This window comes from Cygnus atratus, chromosome 1 (genome assembly GCF_013377495.2).
Source record: "Cygnus atratus isolate AKBS03 ecotype Queensland, Australia chromosome 1, CAtr_DNAZoo_HiC_assembly, whole genome shotgun sequence".
Classification (NCBI taxonomy): Eukaryota; Metazoa; Chordata; class Aves; order Anseriformes; family Anatidae; genus Cygnus; species Cygnus atratus.
The window spans coordinates 50,303,555-50,330,374 of record NC_066362.1 but is presented as its reverse complement, the minus strand read 5'-3'; the positions used below and the strand labels follow the sequence as shown (position 1 = coordinate 50,330,374).

General features: G+C 37.3%; 2 protein-coding genes across 7 annotated transcripts in view; one reads left to right on the top strand and one right to left on the bottom strand.

Moving 5' to 3' along the window:
- The window catches only part of CEP290 (centrosomal protein 290), a 56,808-nt gene extending 49,515 nt beyond the window's left edge, over positions 1-7,293 (bottom strand). The window contains 12 exon segments of the mRNA XM_050708296.1: positions 503-625; positions 701-790; positions 1,134-1,316; positions 1,679-1,831; positions 2,726-2,779; positions 3,014-3,157; positions 3,582-3,628; positions 3,831-3,900; positions 4,656-4,733; positions 4,870-4,990; positions 5,588-5,644; positions 7,226-7,293. Coding sequence (XP_050564253.1) covers positions 503-625; positions 701-790; positions 1,134-1,316; positions 1,679-1,831; positions 2,726-2,779; positions 3,014-3,157; positions 3,582-3,628; positions 3,831-3,900; positions 4,656-4,733; positions 4,870-4,971 — 1,044 coding nt within the window. The 5' untranslated portion in view covers positions 4,972-4,990; positions 5,588-5,644; positions 7,226-7,293.
- Positions 7,294-7,921: 628 nt separating this feature from the next.
- The window catches only part of TMTC3 (transmembrane O-mannosyltransferase targeting cadherins 3), a 35,671-nt gene continuing 16,772 nt past the window's right edge, over positions 7,922-26,820 (top strand). Inside the window, exons 1-10 of one of the 6 annotated variants that reach the window (XM_035551831.2) lie at positions 8,102-8,173; positions 8,658-8,705; positions 12,656-12,780; positions 16,319-16,411; positions 17,259-17,369; positions 17,944-18,160; positions 20,016-20,234; positions 23,892-23,991; positions 24,646-24,761; positions 26,319-26,491. In XM_035551831.2, the coding sequence (XP_035407724.1) occupies positions 17,972-18,160; positions 20,016-20,234; positions 23,892-23,991; positions 24,646-24,761; positions 26,319-26,491 (797 nt within the window). In that variant the 5' untranslated portion in view covers positions 8,102-8,173; positions 8,658-8,705; positions 12,656-12,780; ... (1 more) ...; positions 17,259-17,369; positions 17,944-17,971. Of the gene's footprint in view, positions 8,174-8,657; positions 12,781-14,848; positions 15,056-16,318; positions 16,412-17,258; positions 17,370-17,943; positions 18,161-20,015; positions 20,235-23,891; positions 23,992-24,645; positions 24,762-26,318; positions 26,492-26,820 lie in introns of those variants that run through there. The other 5 variants (XM_035551833.2, XM_035551829.2, XM_050708297.1 and 2 more) reach the window with 5 other exon arrangements.

The following is a 26,820-nucleotide window of genomic DNA, read 5'->3' as shown; positions in this document are numbered from 1 at the left end:
TAGTTTTTCAAGAAAGTGGGAAAATACAAGATCATGAAGAATTATCTAATTTGAGATTAATAAAAAATGCACCTAATTCAGCTAGCTCTGTAACATGCTGAACCACAGACTTGAACAGTATAGCACCAAGCAAGACAAGAGGACACACAAGTTAAAACCTCTAGGTAAGACTTTTCCTTGACTAACCGATTTACTGTAATTTAACAGCATTAAATTCTGGATGCTTAGGTGTTAAAACAATCATTCTAGTTACAGTTAGAAAAGATAAATATGAAAGTAACAGAACCAACTACCAAAAGCTCAATTCATACAGAAAAGGAACGTTCATTTGTGCAATATTAAGCTAACCTTGTTGTGGAATAAATCAACCTGCCTCGTAATTCTCAAATGTGAATGACACAGATTCTGGTCTTTGCAAACTATGAAAGACTAAATTATTTGGTCACTAGCTTACCTACAGAATGGTAATTTCTGTGTGTGTAATTTATCAGACGGACTGTACCTGCTGAAGGGCCAGTATACTATTTCTGTCTACATCAAGTCGGGCCATTTTTATTTCCTCTTTCATGTTAAACAACATTTGCTGATACTCTATGAGTTCATCATCTTTTGAAGCTAAGATTTTCTGAAAAGGAAGATAAAATACCATCAGAATTCTTGAAGCAATTCCTAAAAAATAGCCAAAAAGTATTAGAAGTACCTTCCATTCTTCAACTTTTTCATTTACAGCTGCCATGAGTGGATCATCTTCCTCATTCTTTGCTTTCAGCTGGTCTGAAAGCTCCTGAACCTAGAGGTGCAATTTGGATCAATATGGTATCACAAAACTGTTTTGCTTAAACAACATGCAACAACAAACGCAGACATACAACTTAGCAGAAAAACATTATGGCAGCAAGGTATAGTTCTGGCTCCTAGAACATGTGAAGTCTAACACTCTTTATGAAAGTATTTTGTGATCTGCAATCAAGTTTTAAAATTTGCATCAAGCTTAAAGATCACATTATTTTTAGTAATTATTTCAGCAGTGTGCTTTAACTGGAGTTGTTGAACATTTTTGAAGTTAAGGAAAAATATGATGATACAATATAAAAGCAAAAAAAATACATTCAATAATATAAGTTAGTTCTTACTTGAAATTTGTACTGTTCTTTCTCCTTTCTTAACTGATCCATAACAATATCAGATTGTTGCACAATTAGTTTCATTTTATTATATTCATCTGTCATCTTTTCCATTTCTTGCACTGATTCCTCAAGATTCTTTCTCATTTCTTGGTTTTGAATGTCTAACTTCTCATTAGTTTCAGTCAAATTCTGCAGAATTAAAGCAACTGCTTTTAAAAAGTATGCATCTTAATACCTGAATAACCAGTAATTGAAAGCTACCTTAAATGTAATACTTGAAAGTATAAATTAGCACAGAAGAGAGTATTTGACCTCTGGATCCTCGATTTCAACAAATCCTAATGACTAAGCACTAAAAAATTACTCTAAAAGACCCGTGTCAGTAACTTCAATACCTCAGACATTCACAGATGGAGAGTTTATGAATCACAGAACCCAACTGCATTACATATTCCCTTGCCCCATGTCACTTAGTCTGTAAATTGGCATAGCTTTGTGAAAAATACTATTGTCAGAAGAGTCTAATAAATACTCAACAGCATCCATTTTACCTGAATTTCATCCAAATACTGGACAAGCTCAAAGTTCTTTTTGGACAACTGAGATCTGTAATCAGAATAATCTCCTCTTCGTGACAGAACTGTTTCTTTTTGAGAATCTATTTGCCTCTGGTAGTCAATTACATCCTGACGTAATTGTTCATTCTGCACAGAAAGCAATCCAAAAATAAATCTATTTTGAAGAGCTGAAGACAAAGTTGTTGCTTTTCTAATAAGCTAACACAAAGAGCTAAGACAAACACCATCCAAATTCCTACTGTATGCTTTTAAAAACTTACAAGCCTCACCTTTCTCTTTATTTGTTTTTTCTTCAGATTAAAAAGGAGAGAACAAGACCAAGAGAACAAAGCATGAAAAATATTAGATTATCTTTGCTTTAGAAAGACTAAATAGGAATCAACATAAAGTCCAAAGTAAAATTTTCCATATACCTGTGCATGTGTGTACATACACACATACATGCACGTAGGTAAAAGGGCACATTTGAGGAATTCTCAAGTTTCCACCAGAACATTAATTGTAATTGTTGCTGTCCATTTTATTCTGCCACAGACCAAGATTAGAGGTAATAAAGGTATAAAAACAACCAGCAAAAATGTTTTACGAGACTGATTTAAGAAAAAAAAGTATTAAATAATGTTAACTCTATCTTTTCATTTGTTCTTATATTAACTAATTTTTGTAAAAATTTTATCTTAGCAAAAGCAGCAAGCTTAAACCAAATCCTGTCCACTATCCATCAAATCTCTTTGTCAACAGTATTTAAGAAAAATACTAACTGCTCAAGAAGACAAAGTCCAAAGCCAAATTATCTTAGGGCTGTGTAAATTCAAGCATAGACAGCTCCTGACCTCAATTAGCTAAGTTTCCCTTGAAGAGATCTATGATAAATTTTGTGAAACCTGATTAAAATGTCATAATCAATATCTCCAGTACCTAGGAGATATTCCAGAACAGAATTAAATACCATATCACTCCCCAAAAATATGTAGAAAACTAATAATATATATTGTTTATCAGTATTAATTCTTTACTAACCTCTCTCCTTAATTTGATGTTTTCATTTTCTGTATCTTCATTTCGAAGAGCAAGCTAGAATAAGATGATAAAATCCTTACTGTGTGTGTGCATGCATATATATACATATGTATATTGCTAACATAAACTATGAAAGCAACGAACTCCAGAAACAAAACAGAAAACGAATGCACAGTGGTCCTATTTCATTTTTTTTTTTTTTTTTTTAAATTTCAGAGGCTCTTTTCAAAACATGAAACTTTCAAACACAGTTCCAGAACTGGTTTAGAGATGTCAGGCCATTCTTACCTGTTCATTCACTTTCTTCTCTTTTTCCAATTCCTTTTCTATTTCCATTAACTGTCTCTCTTTTTGTTCTACTTGTTTCTCCAGTTGGCGGATCTCATCACGCAAAAAACGAGTATCACGACCACCAGCAGATCTTTGTGCCATCTTAAGAGCATTAAAACGATGTAATAAATATAGTACTGTTCTTCAAAATAGCAATAAATGAGAAGAGAAGAGAAGAGAAGAGAAGAGAAGAGAAGAGAAGAGAAGAGAAGAGAAGAGAAGAGAAGAGAAGAGAAGAGAAGAGAAGAGAAGACCGATACTAAGCCTAATGTTCCGGAAAAGCAACAGGAAGGCCTCACTAGCTTCTTTGAAAAAAAAAAAATTAATTAAAAAAAAGAGATTTATTCAAATAAAGACAATTTTATTGTAGATAGAAGTCTTTTTAAAAATGAGGCTGATGAATATTCAAAAGCTAGTAAAAAGGATTAACTAAAGCTTAGGGCTATTATATTTCCTTAGCTATTTAAAACAGTAGTGTAAAAAAAAAAAAAAAGCAGCATTCTATAAACAAAATTTTAAAACATACCTCTAATTCATTTTCCAGCTTCATCACTTTTGTTTTAAATAGATTTTCTGTTAAAATAGAATAGGCACAGAGAATTAACCAGCAAGGTACATAAAGCAACAATGGTTAACTTCACAGCCTTTAAATATTTAGCCCCACTGAGGCAACTGACTTCATATCAGTCAGTATTTTATTAACTTTGTTAAATTAAAAAGAAACAAATATATTATATTTAACAAATCATTTATGAATAGCTTAAGGTTTGCTTACCACATTTGGCTTGTTCTTCCCCAGCTTTTTCAACTTCCTCTAGTGCCAGCTCCACCTCTTGAGCTTTCATCTGGCAAAAAAAGCATAGTAAGCAAAGAAAAAAGATTTACTAACATAAACTAAAAGAGTATTCCATGGACCATGCATTTAGAAGTATGAAAACATTTACAAAAGAACATTTTTCTCTTCAAACAAAGGAAACCACTCATTTTCCCTACAATTAAGAACTTCAGACCGTTGAAATATTTTCTTTAGTAATTTATTCTAAGAAGCTGTCTGAACATTCAAAAGCATGTAGCTGAGAATAGTAATAAAAAATAAAAATAAAAAAAATCCTAAGACCAACGTGTGCAGCTTTTATTTCTTGTTTTTGGTATGTTTATGAGTAAATACAAAATGTAATAGACTTATAGGATCAGTTTCAGGATAGCCAAGTTTCTTCCATTTGCAGTGACAGTTTTAAAGTTACTCCAAAACATCAACCTACCATAAAAACTTTGATTAAAGTTAAAATCATAATCAATTACTTACTACATCTAACTTCTTTGTGAAATATCTTTGCATTACCTGTAAAACTAAGATTCCCTAACTACGTAACTACGTTCACTTGTTCACTTCATTTCCCACTGGTATGTGCCATAACCCTAAGTGCTGCAAACAGTTACTCTGTTGCACGCACACATTTAGTACACAAATCCTTGTAAGAGTAACCAGTACGCACAATGTAGATAAAGAGAAAAAAAAAAAAAGTAATCATGTTTTCATTGAAATAAAAAATAAGCAGATGTACCTACAGAACTGTAGTAAGTGAGGATTAATACAAACCTTCATTAGTGACTGAGTAATTTTAAAAAGATGTATCAACTGTTCAGGAGTTTCATTTTTCAAGATTTTCCCATCAACCTAAAGAGACAACAGTGTTTTTATACAAATATCGATGAAATTCACAAAATAAAGCATTTATGCATGTGACAGACCAGAGACAGTTCAGAGGAGAATGCATAGCAAAACCAGTACATTCTGTTTTCCCCTTGAGTACCTTGGACACAGTCTCTAGCAATCTGTCTGCTAGTTCCTCTTGACAAGGCAAAGCATCTGGATCAACTCTCATAAGCTTCTTCCAATCTAAAATGGGTGCCATATTGATTTTATAGTATTTTCTTGGAAAAGAAATACAGAAATAACAGTTATGAGACATTAGCACTGCCCATCAGTTATTTATCATATGACTTAAAGGAGGCCAGCTAGTGAACAACACAAGATGATATTAATAACCGTATGGATTTTTTAATAAATGTACTGATTAACATTCAGTTCACATTTTGCTCCATTGTAAATAAGTAGACTGTAGTCTAAGTAGACTATAGTAAAACCATTTTTTAAGTTACAAATTAGATCATGCAAAATCAAAGAATTTGTGATTCAAACACCGAACATCAAGATGCATGTGAAACCTCATTTTTCACTTCTAAATGTCGTTCTTTCCAATTTCTCTTGAATCTGCACTTGCATGATAAAAATCTCCTTATATTGACAAAATCATTATTTCCTATGTATTTAAAACACAACCAACACCTGCTTCAGTTTGATGCCACAAGCGTCCATTTCTTGATACTCATTTTTAAGATACCAAACTCTTGTATTAAGCATCCTTTCCTTTTGATTAGAATACTTGAATTGAGACAGGACAGTAGACAATCTGCAAACAGACAAATATATAAATTGGAAGTAATGCACAGTTTTGTTCTACTGCTTACCAGCCAGATGCTATAGGTGACTGTGACTTGTCATGTACCTGGAAGTCAATGCAATACCTGAAAAAGACAAAAGAGATTGGAAGACTTGGATTACTATGTTTTTCAGAGCTGTCTCTGACCTATATTGCCAAACCTTAAAAAGCAGATTCTGCCAAGTTTCAAAAAAAAAAAAAAAAAACTTTTGAAAATTTATTTACATATTGCCCTTAAATTATAAATATAGTATAAATGGTTAGGAAAATTAAGTAAAAAATAATAAAACCAACTAGGATGTTTAATTCATTAATATTCAATAAACTTGATGATGCAAAAAGGATATATATTTTACTGGAAAAAATCAAGCTGAATCAATAACCATAACAAAGGTGTATGCTAAGCGTATCTCAAGATCTGCTACCTCATTCACTGTTCATCATTTAAACATTCAACAACTCAAACTTCCATCTTTAATGAAAGTCTGAACAGGTATTACTTTTGCAGAATATATTCCTGAGCAATCTGAGAGAAGAGCTGTAAAACTCTGAAATCTAGCTTTACCCCTAAGGGAAGATAAAAATCACCCTTTCCTCATCTTCTTTGAATATGCGAATTACCTAACAGCTCCCTGTATTTATCATTTCTTTAGTGTTTATTAAATGTTTTAGAAACCTCACATTCCATAAAAAACATGACTTGGTAAGGATGATATAGCTTTAAATTAAAAGAAGGTAGGTTTAGATTAGATATAAGAAGGAAATTCTTTATTCAGAATGTGGTGAAGCACTGGCACAGGTTGAGAAGCTGTGGGTGCCCCATCCATGGAAGTGTTCAAGGCCAGGCTGGATGGGGCTTTGAGCAACCTGGTCTGGTGGGTGGTGTACCTGCACATGGCAGGGGGGTTGGAACTGGGTGTTCTTTAAAGTTCCTTCCAACCCAAACCATTCTTTGATTATATATATATAAATCTTACTTTTCTGCTTTGTTGTAGATGACAAAGGAAAATACAAGAAAATTACATGCAGGTACATAACTGGTCTTGGCATTCTCAGTTTTTCAGTTCATCCAGTGTTACTTGGATTAACTAATAAATTTTTTAACACTAATACAGTTTTTAACATTTAATGAGATGTAGAATATATATATATATGACTATCAAATCTATTCTGAGAGTAAATGCACAACCTTACTACTGTTGATCTTTCCCTACCTTTCTTGTTTAAAAATCCTTTTCCTTAACTTATAAAATGTCTTTAAGAAAGTATCAGTCTTGAAATGGTATCAAAAGGAAGAGAGATATAAAGAAAATAATCCAAATTGTTGTGAGACCATCTACAGTAAGATATAGGGGGGCACAACCTAAGCGTGAAGTATGTTTTACAGTATATACATATTTAAGGACAATAAAAGGGAAGTTAATTCTTCATAAAATTTAGCTGATCCCATCCACTTGGTAGAATGCGTGCTTTTATTTGACAGAAGGTCTGCGTGGTGAGACAAGGAGATCAGGGCTCTAAAAAATGTGAAATATACATGCATTTGATGGTAGCCATCACAAGATTTTCTTGACTTACTTTAGGCACCAAACATACATAAAATAGCCTGATGCTATAAAATTCAGTAAGGACTGATAAAATAGGAGCGCTGGGCATGCTCACGTACTATCAGAACTTGGTAGGACATCCAGGACGGCCTACCAGAGACTGCGCAAAGCAGAAGCAGCCCAAGCATCACGCAGATTCCTCATCATCACAGGGACATTGGGCACCAGTACAAACAGCTGCTCTTCTACCATAACATGCATACAATGCGTATCACAGTCATAGATACTTGAGCGAGACTGAATCCCGAGAAGCAGCAAAGACAGGTGAGACATGCGCTAACTTTCTGTTAGTTTAGTGGAACTAACCCAGATTAAGCTACTTAGGATTTCCAAACTAGGTCACCCAGACTAGCTCCGATACACTAGCTCTACAGAGCACTACACCCCAGCCACAAAGCACCTTGTGCAGGGCTCCCATTTCCTTCCACCTGACACACCCCCTCCCGAGATGCCGCAGGGACAGACAGACCGCCGTCCCTGCAGGGTGTCCCAGCCATGCCCCCGTTTTAGACCCTGCTGAACTCGCAGACTGCCCGACCCGGCACCCCCGGACGCCTCAGCAGGGGCAGGGGCAGGGGCAGGGGCAGGGGCAGGGGCAGAGCCCCCCTACTGGTCCCCCAGCCCCGGCCGCCTTCCACCCGCCTCCCCCCGGCCGGCAGCAGCGCAGCCCCCGACGGCCCCGGCCGCAGCCCCTCGGGCCGCCCCTTTGCCTCACCGCTCCGCCAGGGCGGCGGCGGCGACAACGGAGGCCGCTGCCAGGCGACGCCCGCAGCCTCGCCCGGCGGCTCCGGTATCTGGAACCGGGAGACGCGCAGGGGCGGGGAGAGACAACGAGGCGCGGTGCCGCCCAGGCGGGCCTAGGGCCCTCGCGGCGGACTACGAGTCCCAGCATGGCGCGCGGCTCCCGGCACGCCCCGGCTCCCCGAGGGGAGCGCTGTCCCGACATCCTTTGCTTGGGCAGCGACAGCTGGGGGCGGTGGCGGCGGATGTGCGGAGGCCTCAGTCAGGTAGGGCGGGCGGTGGCGGCGGTTGGCTGGGGCTGCCCTCTGCTCACGGGGTCCCGGGGGAGGGCTCGGCGGAGCCGCTGCTGCCCGCGGTGGTGCTTCTTGCTGCTTCGGGTCGGGCTCCGGTGCGGCCTCGGTCCCCGAGCTTCCCCGGCCCGCTCCACTCCTTTCCTCGGGTTCCCTAACGGGGGATGCCCCAGAGGCAGCGTGCCCTCTCCCGGCCCCTGCGGGTGTGTGTGCGCTTCTCTGCGTGTCCCCGGCCTGCAGGTAGCCGCTGATCGGGCCCCGGAGCGCTGCATCCATAAAATGCCGGGGTCCCGTGAGCGCTGCCAGCCGGCGAGGGTGGCTGAGCGTTGGTAGTGGTCCGACGGCCCAAAAGGTTCGGGGTCCACTGCTATAGCTAACTAGGCGTGAATGCATCCTAAATAAAAAAGGAAAACCAGTAACCACGTGAAGTGACTTTATGCATTATGTGTTCGTTCAACAGATGTGTTAAAAGCAGAAGATGATTCTTTTTCTTAATCAAAAGACAAAGGTGGTAATCTTTTGAGTTTTACCTTCTTCTGGATTATTCATCCTTTTCTTCTTCTTTGCTGTTGCTTAATCAGCATTGCTATTTAATGACGGCTGACAAGATGCAAGATGCTCGACACACCTACTAGTTACGTAACTTGTTCTAGTCATGTTGTAAGCCTTAACTCTTGATTGAAGGTAAAGGCTTATATGTCACCCAGAGGTTGGTTAGTTATATCTCTCTATGTAAAAAGAGTAAACTTCATGGTTAGGGGAGAGGAATCACAGAATCCTCTGTGTTGGAAGAGACCTCCGAGATCACCTAGTCCAACCTCTGACCTAACACTAACAAGTCCTCCACTAAACCATATCGCTAAGCTCTACATCTAAACGTCTTTTAAAGACCTCCAGGGACGGTGACTAAACCACTTCCTGAGCAGCCCATTCCAATATCTAAAAACCCTTCTGGTAAAGAAAGAAAAAGGAAAAGGAAGAGAGACTGGATTGTATTTCTAAAATGGAAAATGTTGCAAAAAATAAAATTGATCATGATTGAGTGTAAAACAATGAATCCCTAACAGAAGTGACTTCATAGGTGAAGCAGGTGACCCACAGAGAATAATGCTGCCTTGCTGCAAAGTGAGCTTTCAGAAAATGGATTTTGATTCCCCTGTGATTTAGAAAATAAAATAATCCATTCATTACATTCATGAAGTTCAACAAAGCCTAGTGCAAAGTCTTGCACCTAGGTCAGGGCAGTCCCAAGCACAAGCTGAGCAGAGAATGGATTGAGAGCAGCACTGAGGAGAAGGACCTGGGGGTGTTGATGGATTAAAAGCTCAACATGAGCTGGCAATGTGCGCCTGCAGCCCAGAAAGCCAACTGTATCCTGGGCTGCATCAAAAGCAGTGTGGCCAGCAGGGCGAGGGAGGTGATTGTCCCCCTCTGCTCTGCTCTGCTCTCGTGAGACCCCACTTGAAGCCCTGTATTCAGCTCTGGGGCCCCCAGCACAAGGACAAAGACATAGAGGAGGGCCACAAGGCTGATCAGAGGGCTGGAGCACCTCTCCTATGAAGACAGGCTGAGGCAGTTGGGGTTGTTCAGCCTGAAGAAGAGAAGGTTCCCTGGAGACCTCGTTGAAGCCTTCTGGTACCCAAAGGGGGCCTATAGTAAAGCTGGGGAAGGACTCTTTGTCAGGGAGTAGAGCGACAAGACAAGGGGTAATGGCTTTAAACTAAACAAGAGTAGGTTTAGATTAGGTATTCGGAAGAAATTTTTCACTCAGAGGATGGTGAGACACTGGCATACGCTGCCCAGAGAAGCTGTGGATGCCCCATCCTTGGAGGTGTTCAAGGCCAGGCTGGATGGGGCTTTGGGCAACCTGGTCTGGTGGGAGGTGTCCTTGGAACTAGATGGTCTTTAAGGTCCCTTCCAACCCAAACCGTTCTATGTTATGATGCCTCTGAATAGAAACATCTTTTTTTTATCCTCTTCTATAGCTTAATAAGCTGTAGAGGCTAATATATCTGTTTAATGTATTTCAGCTTTTTTTTGTGGTCTTCTGTTATGGAATCAAGATAAAATACTTATTACATATACTGGTAGTGTAAGTACATCTCAGTTATAATTCCGTAGTGCAGCTAATAAAGAAGATTGATGCAGAACTAAAGCAGATATTGAGGGAGGTGTGAAAACTGAAAACGAAACGAGTGAAAAGAATGGAAATGTATATCCCACATAAAGTGACAAAATGTTTAAAATGCAGAGTGGCTTAGAGCAAGTGAGTTAATATTTTGTTTTTTTCTGCCTTGACATCCCTCTCCATATAACATTTATGTAAGTTGATCTTCGTTCGGTGAGAATACATACATGTTTGTAGTTCTGGAGCCGGAAAACATTTTAGCTCCATAGCAGAGCTCCCTGGTAGAAGAGAAGGCATCCATGTTAAGCCACAGTTTTGATAACACCATGCTATTTCAAAGAGCTAATTCAGAAACTGCATTATGAGAGATCAAATGGAATGTCATTTCAAAACAAGAAAACAAACAGAATTCATCATATACAGACCAAGCTTGCTAAATAAGGACATGCATAGCAAAGTCTTTTCAGCTTATGCCACCCATGTAGTTTTTGTTCATCTGCTCTTTGGAGTTAATGAACACGCAGTTTCTACTGTTTGTGTTTTCTGGAACACTGAGAGTGTCAATCTGTTTGAATGTTATTTTAGGGACAGTTTTTGCATCAGTGTCCTGTTAAGGAAACAAATCATGTTGTTCAGTGTAAATATACAAGGTATTATTTTGTTTTTTGTTTGAATATATGGCTTGGTAGGAAGAAAAAAAAAAGTGGTACTGAAGTCCTCTTAATGATTTTAAGGTGTATATTACCTTACATGTGTATTTGTGTATTTCAGGTATTTGTATTTCAACTGACTGTTGAAACAAACTGAAGCTGCTAAACCACCAGCTAAGCCAGTATCTTCCTCTTAGCCATGTTTAAGCTTTGATCCTTTTTTGTACCAGGATACCCTAAAATGTCTGAATGTTAAACTACTTGGTTGCTAGCAAACTCCTATCAGTCTTCGCCCTGGGAAATCTTTCCTCTGGCATTCAGCACAGGTTCTTACTCAAGTCAGAGCTGCCATTTTTCATCTAGTCAATTCTTCAGAACTGTGCTTCTTCAGAAGACAGGGATCTATTCCCTTCCTGGGGAATGAAAATTGCTTCATGTTTGCAGAAGAAGGTTGCTGCATTAAAACTTATCTTGTTATATTTGTTCTGTTCTGGGTCTCAGCAAGAAGAAAAGGAGTCCAGGCATGTTTTGCATTCTTCTTCCTGTCTTCCCGAATACAGCTTGCCTTCTCTCATATATGATCCAAGCCCAATCATTAAAATGTCAGCTGTGCATCTAAGTTGATTCATACTGGAGTTGTACCTTGGAGTGACATTTTAAAGGGATGATAAATTTAAAGGCTTTGTTGGAAAGGGACAACAGAAAGGAAATAGTGATATCTTTCCGTTATTAAACATTGATAACAAGTTAGAAGGAGTATTAGGTTTAGCAGGAAAACCAAACCAAAACAAAACACAGAAAATGTAGGTAAGTAGGCAAGACCAGTGGGGATAGTAGTGGAGCCTGAGGTACTGAATTAAAACACTATTTTAAAGTGACAAAGCTACTGGCTTTGGCAGTCTGTTGTATATATCAGTGCTGATGTTCCTCATTTCAGTATCAGATTAACTTGTTGCTTATCTGTAAAAATAAAAAATTGTGGTTTTAACAGTTCTTTTATTACACTATTGATAATTTAAGTCAATTGTGTGCACTTTAAATATGTTTTAAATAGTTTGGGGTGTCGATTATTATCAAAGTCCATTTATCCAAAGCAAATAAGATGCCCAGCTGTTTTTTGGCAGCTCCTCCATGTATGGGTATCTCTTTGCTGGTGTTTAGAATTCCAAGTGAGAGAGCGGAGAACCACGTTTTATGATTAGGTATGTGCATAAATGATCGTTAGTTTGTTTGCAAAGCATTTCAAGAAACTTCCTGATCCCTTTGTAAATTGCTTTGTTTCTGTTTTCAGTTGCCTAATTAATCTACACAAAATTAAGTTCCTTGAGATTTACATAATAATTATGTTTCACATTAACAGACAATGCTTTATGCGTGTAAAATGACTCTGTGGAGTTACACACTATTTCCTTATTGATACTTGTATTGACAATTCCACAGAATAGTTGCTGACGTCTTCGTATGACTAAGTGTCAGGTGTATTTTTAATATTTAGTCTTTAATGAAGCATCAATGAAAATATTCTTAGAATAATAAACAGGAGTCTTTAGAATATATTAACAATTCTGTTTTATGGACAGTAAATTGATTTTTTTTAGTTTTCTGAGAGCTTGAACTAAATTTTAAAATACTGTCAAAAGCTGCAAATATTAATATGTAAATTTTGCTGATTTTTTTCAGAAATAATAGGAGCTCTCATACAAAAATTGGAAGAGATGAAAACTTTGCAGTTGTGGCAACTGTTTGAGATGAACTTTAATGAATATGTTTGTTCCACTCAGCTTTGCTGGGAATGCTGAGGAGGGGTAGGTGGATTGTACAGGTGTTTTCCCATACAGAAATGCTATGGTTTTCAATAATTCTATCACTGCCACAATTTTTTTTTTCTAAAGAAGAAACATATAATATATATTACTTGGAGCGTTTTCTTTCAAGTAGACCATATCAAAACAGAAATAGTTATTAATACCCTTCAGAGGAGTAAAAGAAGCAAGTGCCATTACCCAGCAGAAGAGAAATTTAAAATGTATTTAAGTTCCTAAAATTAGGTCATAAGGTTTATCTGAACATAAATTGATTGTCTCCTTAAATGTTGATGTAAGGTGGCAGATAACATGTTTATTAGCTGATAGCTAATGGTATAGTGGTAGATACCTGTTGCTTTTTTAGGGACTGCAACTGTACTCCTGCCTAAATACAACCTAATTTCGCCTAAATTCATATGGGCAAAAGGGGACATCCATACTTCCAAATTTCCCAAGTGAGGATGCAGAGCATCTCTGGTTTTTGTGCATATTTGTGTTCATTTTTTTGTGCAGACTTTTATATTTTGAGGCATGCTGCTCTCATCTGTTTGTATTGTCATGGATTTGGTTGTAATTGTGGAGAAACATTTTCTTGTTCTCCTACTTCTCCAAAAGTGTTTTGTTTTTTCTCATATATTCCTACTGCCTGTAAATCTTGAAAAAGACTGCATGAACCGGTAAAGGATTCTCAACGTGTTGGGGGAGGAAGGTTGCATGCCTTACAAACCAAACCTGCTGGAGAGCTCTGTTTCTTTTCCATCCTTTTCACTTTGTATCTGTCTATGAACATGCATGGAAATGGTGCAGTGCAGAATGCAGATTTCTGTGTCGAACAGCTTGAGAAAACTAGCCTTACAAGCAGGTATTGTATGCGGCTTCGGCATGGTATTTTTCCACAATCAGCTCTCACAGTCATGTAGCATCTGTCTTTCAAGGCGTATCTTGCCACTTATTGTTTGTGGCAAACTGTAATATTTGTATATTCAACTGTATATTCTTCCTGACAGTTTCAAGTATTGTTGTAAATTAAAACGTTTGGCAGAAATCTTGGAAATGAAGTACTTGTCAGTCCTGATTTCATACAGTCAAATTAGGGCTTGGTGGTTGTTTGTAGATCATGAATTGGCAGTCATACAGCCCAAGGGCTGATTAAAGTATCAAAGGTACAATTTTAGGAGTTATGAAAGTAAAAGGTTGGTGAGTTTAAAAAAAAAAAATTTTAAATATTGAGGGACAATCAACCTGTTTACGTGAGTTGGACCAGTCAGTTATGTGGTTCTCCATCACAGCAAGCCTGTGTTTAAAAAAAAAAAAAAAGAAATTGTTGAGTAGCATGTTTTACAGATACCTATCAATACATCCATCGCTCGAAATGGTGAAATACTAGCACTTGCAAGCCCATGCTTGTGTTGCTACCAAATTTCCATATGCCTGTTGAGTGAGAAAGGGAGTGAGTGTATCCACTCACTGTGACTCGTTTGAGGAGCCCAGTCATGCCAAAGCTTTAGCAACCTCTTACACATCTGTGATCTATGAGTTTCTTTGTCTTGTATACTCCTTAGATGGCTTCTTGCTTTCCAATGCCAAAATGAGAACAAATTAGTTGATATGAAGAGTGTTGGCTGCCAGATAACAATTGCTGTTTTCCTCTGAGATTAATGGCAGACATACTGCTGCCTGACGTACCAAGTACAGATTAGCTTTTACAAGCCTCCCTCATTGTTGACCATTCTGAGTATGGAGTTTGGTGGACTCCGTTGTAGCAACAGATAGGAGGTTCTGGTTTTGATGATGAGTCCTCCTTTCCTTGTCATGCTATCTATCATAAAGGGCAGCAAAGACACCTTTCCAATATTTATGCTTTAATTCAGCAAGAATGTTAAACTACTCTGTAGTCAGACCAGATGGAAAAAGTGATTTTCCTGACTTTAGCTTTTTCGAGAAAAATAAGATCTCAGAAGGCCAGAGTGCGAGTGAGCAGTAGTCAATTATCCACGCTGCAGTTTTGTGCAGTCTACAGATTGTATGTGACCTTGAATTTCCCATTTTTCTCTTGCTTGCAGAAGCAGGTTGCTGGAAAATGCGGGCCCTTCCGGATTTGTTATGCCCTTCTGTTGCCAAGTGAGCTTTTGCACACTGCAAAAGTGAGGGCGATCTGCTGGGATGCATTTGAGATTACCAAGCTTGCAGCAGTTCAAGCACTGTGTTGCATGACTTGTTGCTAAAACCAGAACAAAGCGTTTTGTTGAACGTGTTTGCCCTTACATTAAATTTAGTAAGTTGTTAAGAATTGTTTGCGAATGTCTGTGGCTCAAATACTTGTCTGAAGAGGAAAACTTACAGCCATGTATTTGCATTAGTGACATTTGAAATGTACAGGTGTAGGGGAGGGCAAGCAGCAAATAAGAAAATTTTGATGTTAAAGTTTTTCCAGAGTTCTAAAAGAGACTTTTCTGATGGTGGGATAGCCGCTTAAACCAGACTTTGGATGTGGCTAAAATCTTTATGTGCTTTAGAGTTCCCTTTGATTAAAAAGAAAACAGTAGTACTTTCCCTACAGGTGGCATGCAGGTAAATGTAGCATTGTCAGGGAACAGCGTGGTTAGCAGTCATGTAAAATTAGAGTTCTGGATTGAAGAAATGCTAGAAGTTGGGAACAAAAATAAAGGCTTGTAAGAGCATCAGAATTGCCTAGGATTAAAAGGTAAGTAAAGTAGCTGTGTTAACATATTCTGCACAGGGAAAGGTACAAACCTACAAAAAGTAGTTGAGTTAGCAATTGAGGTTGGATAAATTCATTCCTTTGGATAGGAGTCTCTGCTTAGGAATCTATCTTGTTTTCTTCCCAGCTGTTTGGCAGTAGCTGTTTCTGAAATAGGAACATTTAAGAATTACCTCAGAATTAGACTCTGAAACTCAAAGCAGTATCTTCAAGGGTTTGCTGCTCCAAGCGAACAGTAAACTTACAGAAGAAGTCTCAACTCACCAAAAACCTTTTCACCTAATTATGAGTTTTCTTAAAGGGGGAATTTAAATCTTTAGGTTGGTTCTGCATGGCAATGTTACCTCATCCCTTACTTTTTAGAACATGATATTTCAGAAATATAGGTTTCTATGTTGAAAAATCGTTACACGCTACTTGTAGGTCTTTTTCAAATATCACTGCTTTTCAGCAGAGCTAGTGAACTTAAAAAAGTAGGAAGTACACTGTTCAGAAGCTGATTCAAACAAGGAAATTCAAACTGTTTCTCACAGGCTAAGAAATAGCAGATTCTTCTTGTCTACGTTCTTGGGGGAGGGGGGTAAAAAAAAAAAAGTACATAAACCTCTGGTGGGTTGAAGTTCTAAAAGGGGATGTCTTTCCATGTATTCCTGTAGTATGCTTTGTGTTTTTGTTTGTTTGTTTTTCATAAGACTTCTATGTCTGCCAATATACGTTCAGACAATCTTGGCTAAAGTACTCTGATCCAGGCTAGTATAAAGACGTAAAAGCATCCTTTGATATTTAACATAGCTTTTTATCTTCTTTATTACAAAGGTGGTGACGAGTAAAAAAAGGCTCTTTCTTGGTTGAAATAACAGCAATAGCCAGAGCTCCGAGTACCGTAGAAGAGAAAACCTTTGCTATTATGTGAGTAACAGTGACTGAGTTGGTTCTGATTTCTTTTAAGTGATCCTTGTCATGGTGTTAGTATAACTGCACCCGCATCTTGTTGCACTTGTCCCTTGCAGTGCCACTGCTCCTTTACCTTTACCACTATTCTGATAGGTGATTGTCGTGCTCTCAGGCCAGGGCTGCAGACCACAACTGAGATTACCTGTCTGGGAAAGATAGCTTTGCTCACCTCTTTTTGCGGGATATTATAGTTTAATTTGAATGCTGTTATTAAAAAGTACATAACGTTAAACAAAAACAAACAAAAAAGCATTTCAGGACTTAGGAGAATCAAACACTTTAAAGCTGGTTAGTTATTTGAGATCTATAATGTGTGAACCCTGCTAGATACAAGGCTGGTGTTTTTACATATTATTGATCCACATTATCTGACTAATACTACCTATTCTGTGCCCTTACAGATGTTTCCCCACTTTCTAGTTTTGGGGGAAATGCTATATAATTTGTTCAGTCATCTCTCCTTTTTCTCAAAACTAAATCACTGTTCCACTGTCTGTAGTCTTTCAATATCTTTAGTCCAAACAATTGGCACTAAGCCATGTTGTGTCAACCAGTGGTCAGAAAGGATGCCTTTGTACTGTAATTGCCTTTTTGCTTATTCTTCCAGGGCAAAACTGTTTCCAAACAATCTGATACATAGTAACTTGAACTTTTGACCTGGCCACCTATGTATTATTTATGCAATAGTCATAAAATTGCTATTTAATAATTTCTATAGATTAGGAAGTTCATGAAAGATAGGATAAAATAATACAAGGTTTATTTGTGCTGTTTTCCTCACGTGCTATTTTTCTTGAGACAGGACTCTCATGAACATTTGTTGACATCAGCGCAATGGGCAGAGTTGAGGAAAAAATGACCTTTTTGTGAACTTTTAAAAAGAATGCGAAAGAGCAAAGTGTGAGCTTCAATGGTAAGTTTAACTTTTTATTATCAGTAATGTCCTTTTTTACCTGTTCTTGCTCTACAAGTTTCCTGTTTGTTCTTCAGAATGTTTTGAAAATTGTTTTTGTTAATGAATTTTGAAAGGTTTTGTGAGAAACACCTTTCAACTTAAAATAATTAACACATTTTCTGTCCTTTTTAAAACCTCATTCTCTGAGTTGTCAGCATGTTAATTTACTCAGGATTGTAGAGCTCTTAATTTTCACAGTTCTCCAATTTGTAGCATTCACTTGAACTGCACAACTATCTGCTACAAATCACATCACAAGTCATCTTCAATTTCAGTTCTTTATTAGTAAAATGTGAAATGCAATAGAGACAGTATCCACTTTTTGAGGGCTTTTTATGGCGTGAAACTCTTTAATGAAAGTACTTCTTTTAACCGCTTAATTGTCTAAAGAATGAATGAGATGTGAGGAAAACTTTCTCTGTTACTGATATATAGTGCCATTAACTTATATCAAAAGTCTTAATTTGATTTTATTTATCAAGTTTAGTTTTTAGTCAATAAAACCACTCAAGTTTCTTTCTATTTATTTCAGCTGTTGTCCATGAAAGCTCTTAGGGAAGATGGCTGATGTAAGCCTGAAGGAAGTGGCACTAATAGTTGGTGTGGTGGCAGCCTGCTACTGGAACAGTCTATTCTGCGGCTTTGTTTTTGATGATGTTTCAGCAATTTTGGACAACAAAGATTTACATCCTTCTACTCCATTAAAAAATCTGTTTCAGAATGACTTCTGGGGGACTCCAATGTCTGAGGTAAACTGTCTGTAGAACACTTTTGAGGAAATGGGGAAAAAATTACAGTCAGCTTTTACATTTTTTCCCCTACTGTGGTTTTAATAGCATAGTTTGTTTCTGATGAAATTTGGTGATGTTAGTATTTTATACTGTCAGATCAGGAACAGACATATTCTTTTGTTCAGTAAAAGAACTTGTAAGAAAATCATGTATCATGCTTCGAGACTCTGTGTGTTATCTAGTTCCAATACAGAAATTGGAAAAATCTACTTTTTTTCCCTTCTCCTCCTGAAAAGCTAGACATTGACATACAATAGTATTTATTTCTAATTTCAGTCCAGAAGGAAAGATAATTCACTTAAACAACAAATCTAAGAGTTGGAGAATAGGGATTGAATCCATTTAATTTATTTGAATAAGTATCTTTATGTGAATTCAGAGCTTTTGGTTTATGTTGAGTCACTACATTTTTGTCTGAAAAGCTGCATTGGCATTAAAGTTGTTGATTAATGTCATACAACAGCAATGTGGCTAAAAAATTTTTATAAAGTCACACATGGTGCCGTTGATGAACAAGTGAAAAAAATGTCATAGGTGTTTTGCTTATCAAAGCATACCACCTTGTAATCTTTATTTTTTTCATGTCTGTAATATACAAAGTTAGTTCGTTGTGGGTTGCTAGCTCTACAAATAAATAGACTTTGATACATAATTTTCACATAACCATATAAGAAAAGCTTCCAGATTCTTTCAGATGCCATCTAGTTCAGTACTCATCCAGAGTATATGGGTTCCTAAACTCACAAAATCATAGAACGGCTCGGATTGGAAGGGACCTCAAAGATCATCTAGTTCCAACACCCCTGCCATAAGCAGGGATGCCGCCCACTAGACCAGGTTGCCCAAAGCCCCGTCCAACCTGGCCTCAAACACCTCCAGGGATGGGGCATTCACAGCTTCTCTGGGCAACCTGTGCCAGTGCCTCACCACCTTCTGAAGGAAGAATTTCCTCCTAACCTCTAATCTCCCCTCTTTTAGTTTAAAACCATTTCCCCCTTGGCCTGCCGTTATCTGCCTGAGCAAAAAGTAGCTCTTCAAGTATTGAAAGGCTGCAATAAGGTCACCCCAGAGCCTTCTCTTCTCCAGGCTGAACAACCTCAGCTCTCTCAGCCTTTCTTCATGGGAGAGGTGCTCCAGTCCTCTGATCATCTTTGTGGCCCTCCTCTGGATCTGCTCTAACAAGCTCTCATTTTTCTTGTGCTGGGGACCCCAGACCTGGACACAGCACTCCAATGGGGGCCTCACAAGGCAGAGCAGAGGGGGTCAATCACCTTTCCTCCCCTGCTGGCCACTCCTCTGTTGATGCAGCCAAGGCTGCAGTTGGCCTTTAGGGCTGCAAGCATGCACTGCTGGCTCATGTCAACCTTTTTGTCCATCAGAAACCCCAAGTGTTAAGGTTTTAAAAAGGCTTATGAAGGGAGTAACTGGCAACATAGACACATTGACTGGTAGACATGTTGCAAATGTATAGATAATACATTTATCTGAGTGCACAAAGTTTTTCTGAAAATATTAATCTAAAACATGAAATGTCAAATTGATCAAAACACTTGAGTAATATATCAATACTACACGTAAGTTGGAAGAAGTCAGAAGTAACTTCTTTGTTTCAACAACTTAACTTGAAATTGAGTTTTCATTTAATTCACTAGACTTTGTTAGTATTACTGATTTTCAGGTTTTTATTTTGAAGGTATATGTCTGAGAACAGTGGAGGGAAATCTTGAAGGCACAGATTTTTAGAATGATATTTTGGAGTAAAAGTACCTTTATAATACAGTAGTGACTGATTTATTTATTTATTTCCTTTTAGGAAAGGAGTCATAAATCTTACCGGCCACTCACAGTTCTCACGTTTCGTTTAAACTACCTGTTCAGCGAGTTGAATGCAGTTTCTTACCACTTCCTAAATCTCATCTTTCATGGGGTGGTTTGTGTAGTCTTCCTCAAGGTCTGTAAGCTTTTTCTGGACAACAGGAGTAGCGTTGTTGCATCCTTGCTCTTTGCAGTGCACCCAATACATACTGAAGCGGTAGGTAAAGTTGTTGTGTTTAACTTGTTCAAGTTGTTGGTTTTTTTTGTAACCTTAGATTTCATATTTTGTGTGTCTCTTTCTATATTGGAACTCCAAATGTGTGTGATTTTTTTTTTCTTATGTGTACTGTTTACTCTGCCATTTGCAAGGAGTGGTGGAGGTGACTGACTTTAATGTTGTTTGTTGTTCCATACAGCTACTGAAAAGTAAGGAAATGTTCATTTACTTGTTCGATAACTTTAGTCTCTGTCACAGACATTTCACTTCTATGATGACTATTTTATCTTGCACGGATGCTCCATCTAGCATTGTATAAGTACTATCAACACCTCTTAATTTATTTTCATGAATTCAGTTTATTTCCTAAACACTTTCTTCTAGCTAATCACAGTCTGTTTTGTCCTACTTTTTGTCATTATATCTATCCCAGTAGGACTCTTTCTAGGATTGTTACTGCTATCCTACATTCAACTTAGTGACTTGGTGTCTTTGTTTGAACCTGTAATTGAAAGTATCTGACATAAGAAAAAAGAAATACATATGCCTCTCATAGTTAGCTTTACATTGATTCTAAAGGGGTGTTTCACAACTATGAAACACTCCCAGAGTTCTAATCTCTGTTTCTTGTTCTCTGAAGATAGAAATCCCTCTCAGTAGCAATTTAGAAGCCTGTTTGAGCAAATCTTTACAGGTAGTAAGTTCATAAGGCTTGTAATTGGCTGCTGTCTGAGCTACTAATTTCTTTTCTGCAAGAAGGTAGTATCATGTTTAAAATTACAAAAGTTAAATGCCTAAGAATTTTTGCTTGCTTTTCTGCTCAAAAACAGAAAAATTAAATTCTTGGGGGAAGTATGGGTTTAATTTCTTAATTTCACTCATTTTTCTGTTTCTTTAAAAAAAATGTGCTTTAAGTTTCAAAGTTTGGCTTTATCTGTTTGCAGCAAATGTGATAGCATCTTTGCAGGAGTAGTTACAAGTTACAAGTGTCTTACATTACTGGTTCGTGGCTTAGTGATAAATTTATCACTTCTTTCATTCTATGATTCTATGAATTTCAGTATTCTTTATCTTGCTTAAACTGTCAGATTCCATATGAGATAACAGTAGCACAGCTGCTTCTAGTACTGTGCAATAGTTATCAAGAATTTGTACAAATCCTGTAAAACATTGTTGAATGAAATCTAATTCTGTAAGGCATTGTATTAGAAAGTTATGAAGAACAGTTACGAAGCAAAAACATTTGGTAGTGTATGCAATCCTTGATATTAGCCACAAGAGGGCACTTTAAGCCTATGCAATTACTAGAACTTGATTCTGTACTTAAAACTCTGAGATTTAAATGCAATTGTAACTGAATTCCCCTGCTGTTTTACTTAGATATTCAAAAATACGTTTCTTCCTTCTCCCCATATATTTCAATATAAGCCTTCTGATTTTGAGACATACTATCCTTTCAAGTGTTTGCATGGAGAATTCCATGTAACATGCAACCAAGAAAGGTTTCTTATAGTTGAAAGTTCTGATTTATGCATGTTCATAAAGAGGCGAGGTAATAAAAAGCTGTATTTTAGAAGCTTGGACTTGGGTGCCAACAAACTTATTCAGACTTCAAAAAGAACTCCAGAACAGGTCTCATTCCTAGTTTTCATAGCATTTGATGATACCACTTGTTTCTTTTGATATTTGAAATGTATCTGAATTTAATACCTTCAGTTTAGTGTCCTACTTATTATTACTCCCTTGTAAAAGAGTTTGAGATAGTAGATACAATACATACAAATTTCAAACTTTTACCTGTCTGGTGATAAATTGATTTCTTCTGGAAAAACTAACAGAGCAGGATAAATAGAGGACAAATTTTCTTCTCGACTTCAGAGAGAAACTGGGCTCTTGAGAAGGTAATATATCATTTTCTGAGGGAAAAAAATTGAAGAAAGTGGTTGAACAACAGCATCATAGTCTCATTTGTCCTTGTCTCTGGAATTCCAGTTCAGTCATTCTAGTTCCACTCAGTCTATCCTAGTTTGCAACTGTTCTGGCCAGAGGCATGCTGACCAAATAGACTGCTTGTGGGATGTCAACTAACCTTGTAAATGCTAGAATTTTCTTCTTTGTAAGTCATATTTGTATCCAGAAATTGCCTCTCTTCTGTTGGCTGGGGACTGTGGAAGCATACCAGCACACTTGCTTTACCTGTGATCTCTTTCAACAGATCTAAGTTCTCCTTAATATCTGCTTTAATGCTGGATAATTTTGTGATACAGAGCAGGAATACTTGAAACATTTGAGAAATCTTAAGATGTTTTTGAAATAAACACCTCTATGCTACCCAAAATACTAACACAATCACTGATGCCATATCAGTTGTGGAATGTGATTTGTATCTGTGCATGTTTCAGTGAGTCCTTTGGTAAACGTAAGCTAATCCCAACAGAAGCACCAGAGAATGATTTCAAAATCGGAGTTGAATAGTTTTTTCCAACACTGTGACCTTGGATATTGAATTACTTTCTCTTTATGCTGTGCTTGATCAATCATGCTTGTCTAAGAATGTACCTAGCACTAAAAATTTTAAGCACAGTCTGGATGGCTGAGAGTCAGACTTCAGCATCATCACAATTACATGGTGAGCTGTGAGGTTTTCTTAGCTAAATATGGTTGTCTACCTTGGTTTAATATGCCACTTTCAACCAGTTTACTCAAAAAAAAAAAAAAAAGAAAAAAACAAAAAGAAAACTGGATGCAATTAGAGACATTACAGAAGAGGGAAAATTAGGAGGAAAGGCAGTCCTAAATGGTGCTGTGGTCAGGTAGGAACAGTGACTACTGCAGTAGGTATTAACACAGTGACCTGTCTTTCATCCACGGCTGTTGGTTGCACCATAGATTTAAAAGGAAGCGGGGGACAATGAGGAAAACATGCAAGTTCTACAATGGAAACATGGAAATTAGTCTGTGTTTCACTGGGGATTCTGAAACAACCTTCTGCATTTTATCATTCCTCCAAATTTTCATAAAATCCATTCCTCTGTGACTACCAAGAGGGGGCAGTACCTGAAATGTTCATATTGCCAACCAAGTTATCATTCAAAATTGCTAAACCTGCAATAAGCCTGAGTCATTCTTTAACTCTGTTGCTCAGAGCTTGCCATCGATGTATTGATAACTTTTGACTGCTCAGATCAGACCTGCCATAGCAGCAGTCAAGTGAGCACTTTCAGCTTCATTCAGTCAGTCGTAAAAGGTGTGAACAAAAATAACCACTATAGTTTCTGTATGCCACTGTCTTCAAGATCTTTATGTAAGACAGACCTTGTCACATTCACTTACAGCATTTATTGATGAAAACTAGTTTCTTTGAAGTATTATTAAGAAAGTTATTTTTCCGCCCAAATTCTGTCTTAAGTGCTAATTGTGGCTGTTACTGGAGATAAGACAGTACAGCTTTTCTGAGTTGTCTCATTAATAGTGGTGCTATGGATATCATAGTCTTGTTTTCAGCACTGATTGAACTGAAAGCAGTCTTACTCGTTAGACTTTTTTGCTAGTTTACAGACTGTGTTTATGCATATCCTGTTAGTATATTGGTCATGCACTAGTTTAGTGCTAGAATAATCACTAAAGGAATAATATTGTGTTTTTTTTTTCTTTTAGGTAACTGGAGTTGTGGGCAGAGCAGAACTTCTATCATCCATCTTTTTTCTAGCTGCCTTTTTATCATATACTAAATCTAAAGGGCCAGATAATACCATAGGTAAATGACTGACAAAAATACGTAACTTAATTTCTGTATCAAGGATAACAGAGCTCTAAAATGGTAATGTGGATATACTAGTTATTCAACAAGTGTGTACAAAAAAAAAATCCAGCCCCAAGATGCCCCTATAGTTGCACTTTTCAATCATAAATTGCCTTTTGTTTTCTTCAATGCTTGAGCAGGTTTTCAGTTTTGTTAAACCTAAAGTTTGCTAATGACAAGGGGATTCTTGCAGTAACTCTCATTGATGCAAGTAAGTGGAAACATGCCAAGATGCCTCAGTAAGCTGCAGAATTTCAGTAGAGATGTAGGAAGTGGCCTCTTTTTCAAAAGCAGTTTGACTTTTGACTGCCTTTAAAAGATACATTTGAAAAGGTGTCCTGATGAGTTAGGAAAGATTGGGTTTTGCTTTCCTAAGAGGAGGAGGCAGTTTTAAAACTGCTAACTGGTGAATTAATGTTTGTAGAGTAAGACTGAGAATCCTGTAGTAACAAATGGCACATTGAGTAAGCTTATAGGGTGTGTCCAAATGGCACATTTCTAGATCGTGTTCAGACATAGAGTCAATTTTCACCTCTTAGGTAAAATTCCTTTATTAAGCTTCTGTGTTGTAAGATGAAACATTTTCAATAGTGTCTTCTTGATTTGCAGTTTGGACTCCAATTGCAGTGACTGTGTTTCTAGTAGCTGTTGCAACACTGTGTAAAGAGCAAGGAATAACGGTGGTGGGGATATGCTGTGTGTATGAAGTATTTATTGCGCAAGGGGTAAGATGTCATTGAAATTTAAATTTGATTTCTTCTTGAATTTTCTCTAAAGAGCTATCAAATACTTGGAAGCATGATATTTCAACACTGATTTTGTCAATTCAGGCTAATTCTATAGTTCTATTAATGTTTTGAGGTGTTCTTTTGACTCAATTGATGTTTAAAATACATGGATCATGGGGAGGGAAGCAAATGGCTTCTAAGTTGTCTTTTACACACTGTGCAGAGATACTGCCAAATCTACTTGATGAAGAGTCAACATGTCTTAATGAAAACCAAAGGTTTTAGTTGGTTGAGGTTTGCAAAGACAAGCATGTAACAGTCTTGGCTAAAGTCTGAGGTGCATAAAGAGGGAGTGTTGGTTGTTTTTAAATCCTTCAGGAAAAATAGAGACCATACAATCTACAATCACATTTCATCATTTGCTTATGAATAACCAGATGTTTTGGAGTAGCCATATTTAAGTAATACTTTGATGAAACTTGTTTCTCTAAGAATACTTTTAATTTCTAATCTGATAGGATTCATCTTGAGCATTGAGAAGTTCCTATTAACTTGTTTAGAGAAAAAAATTTCCTGCAGTGAAATAATTTTTGTCTTTTTAATAGTCAAACCATATGCAATTTAAAGAGGTATAGTTGCATATACTAAGATCATCTTTCTAATTTACCACTCCTTAATTATTTGAGGGAATATTTTGTAAAAGCTACAACAGTAAAAGCTGAAATATATGCCGAGGCAGACTTCAAGGCTAAAATGTCAAAATCACATTTCTGTGCTTGAAGGAATATGTTTGTAATTATTGGCCTTGTATGCCTAGTCAATAAACATGTAATTTTCAAACTAGATTTCTAAGGAAGAACTTCAAACCACTACTTCTCTTACAGTAGCTTTTAATATGATCCTCAATTTCATTAAAGTTTTAAGAAGTTCATGTAAGTCAGTTGAGTTGGAAAGATAAAATCCAGATTGGGACTTGAACTGAGTTTGACTGTTTCTCAAAACCCTATCAATCCCTGTATTTTAGTCAGACGGTATATGTGAAGCAGTAAGTCATCCCTAACACAAGACATGAAGACATAAGAAAAGAAGTCGACACACAGGGAACAAATTAGGGTACATAATGTGCAAGATCATAATGTTCATGCGGCAAGGACAGATGGGTTACTGCAGTAGAGACATAAAATAGAAACCCTGGGCTAATCAAGAAATAAATTGTATTTCTACTGTACCTTGATATTTTGTTCATGGGACAGGTTTTCAAAGCGACTAATAATTCTAAAAAAAATTTATTTGAACTCTGTTTGAAGATGGTACATGTTTTTTCATCTGTCTGAAAATATGGCACTACACTATGATAGTGTTAGCAATAATACTTAAATAGAATTATTTTTATTAGAATGGTGGACTTTAGGGACGGGCATATGAAACCTCTACAAAACTGAATTAAGAAACTATTTGGAGCATGCATTTACAGAAAAACAAGATTAAAAAAAATTACCTTATATTTACCTCAGTTAATGAATACACTCATTAAAAACACCTTTTCCTTTGCAGTATACCTTGCCAGTGCTGTTGGACACAGCTGTGCAGATTCTTCGAGGGAAGGGCAGTATTCCTTTTTCCATGCTCCAAACACTGTTGAAGCTCATAGTACTAATGTTCAGTACACTGCTTCTTGTTGTTGTCAGAGTCCAGGTTATCCAGTCTCAACTTCCAGTGTTTACAAGGTAATAGGAAAACGTCTCTTATTTACAGATACTGATACATAAGATGTGGCTTAACGATGTCTGAATAAAATGGCCAAAGATATGTTACCTGAAGAGTCTAACTTATTTCCCTGTTGTAGAATTGCTCTTCCTATTGTAGAATTGCTGTACAATTCTACAATTTTTGTCGAATTGTTAACTAGTATATTTGAGTACGTGTTGACACAAATATCCAACGTACTAAGGTATCTGAGTATGCGCTAATTTTTAAAAAACTTTTGGTTGTTAATTGACTCTAATAATCCAAAATTAAGTTTTACTACGGAAGTATTTTTTTATTGGCTGTGTGT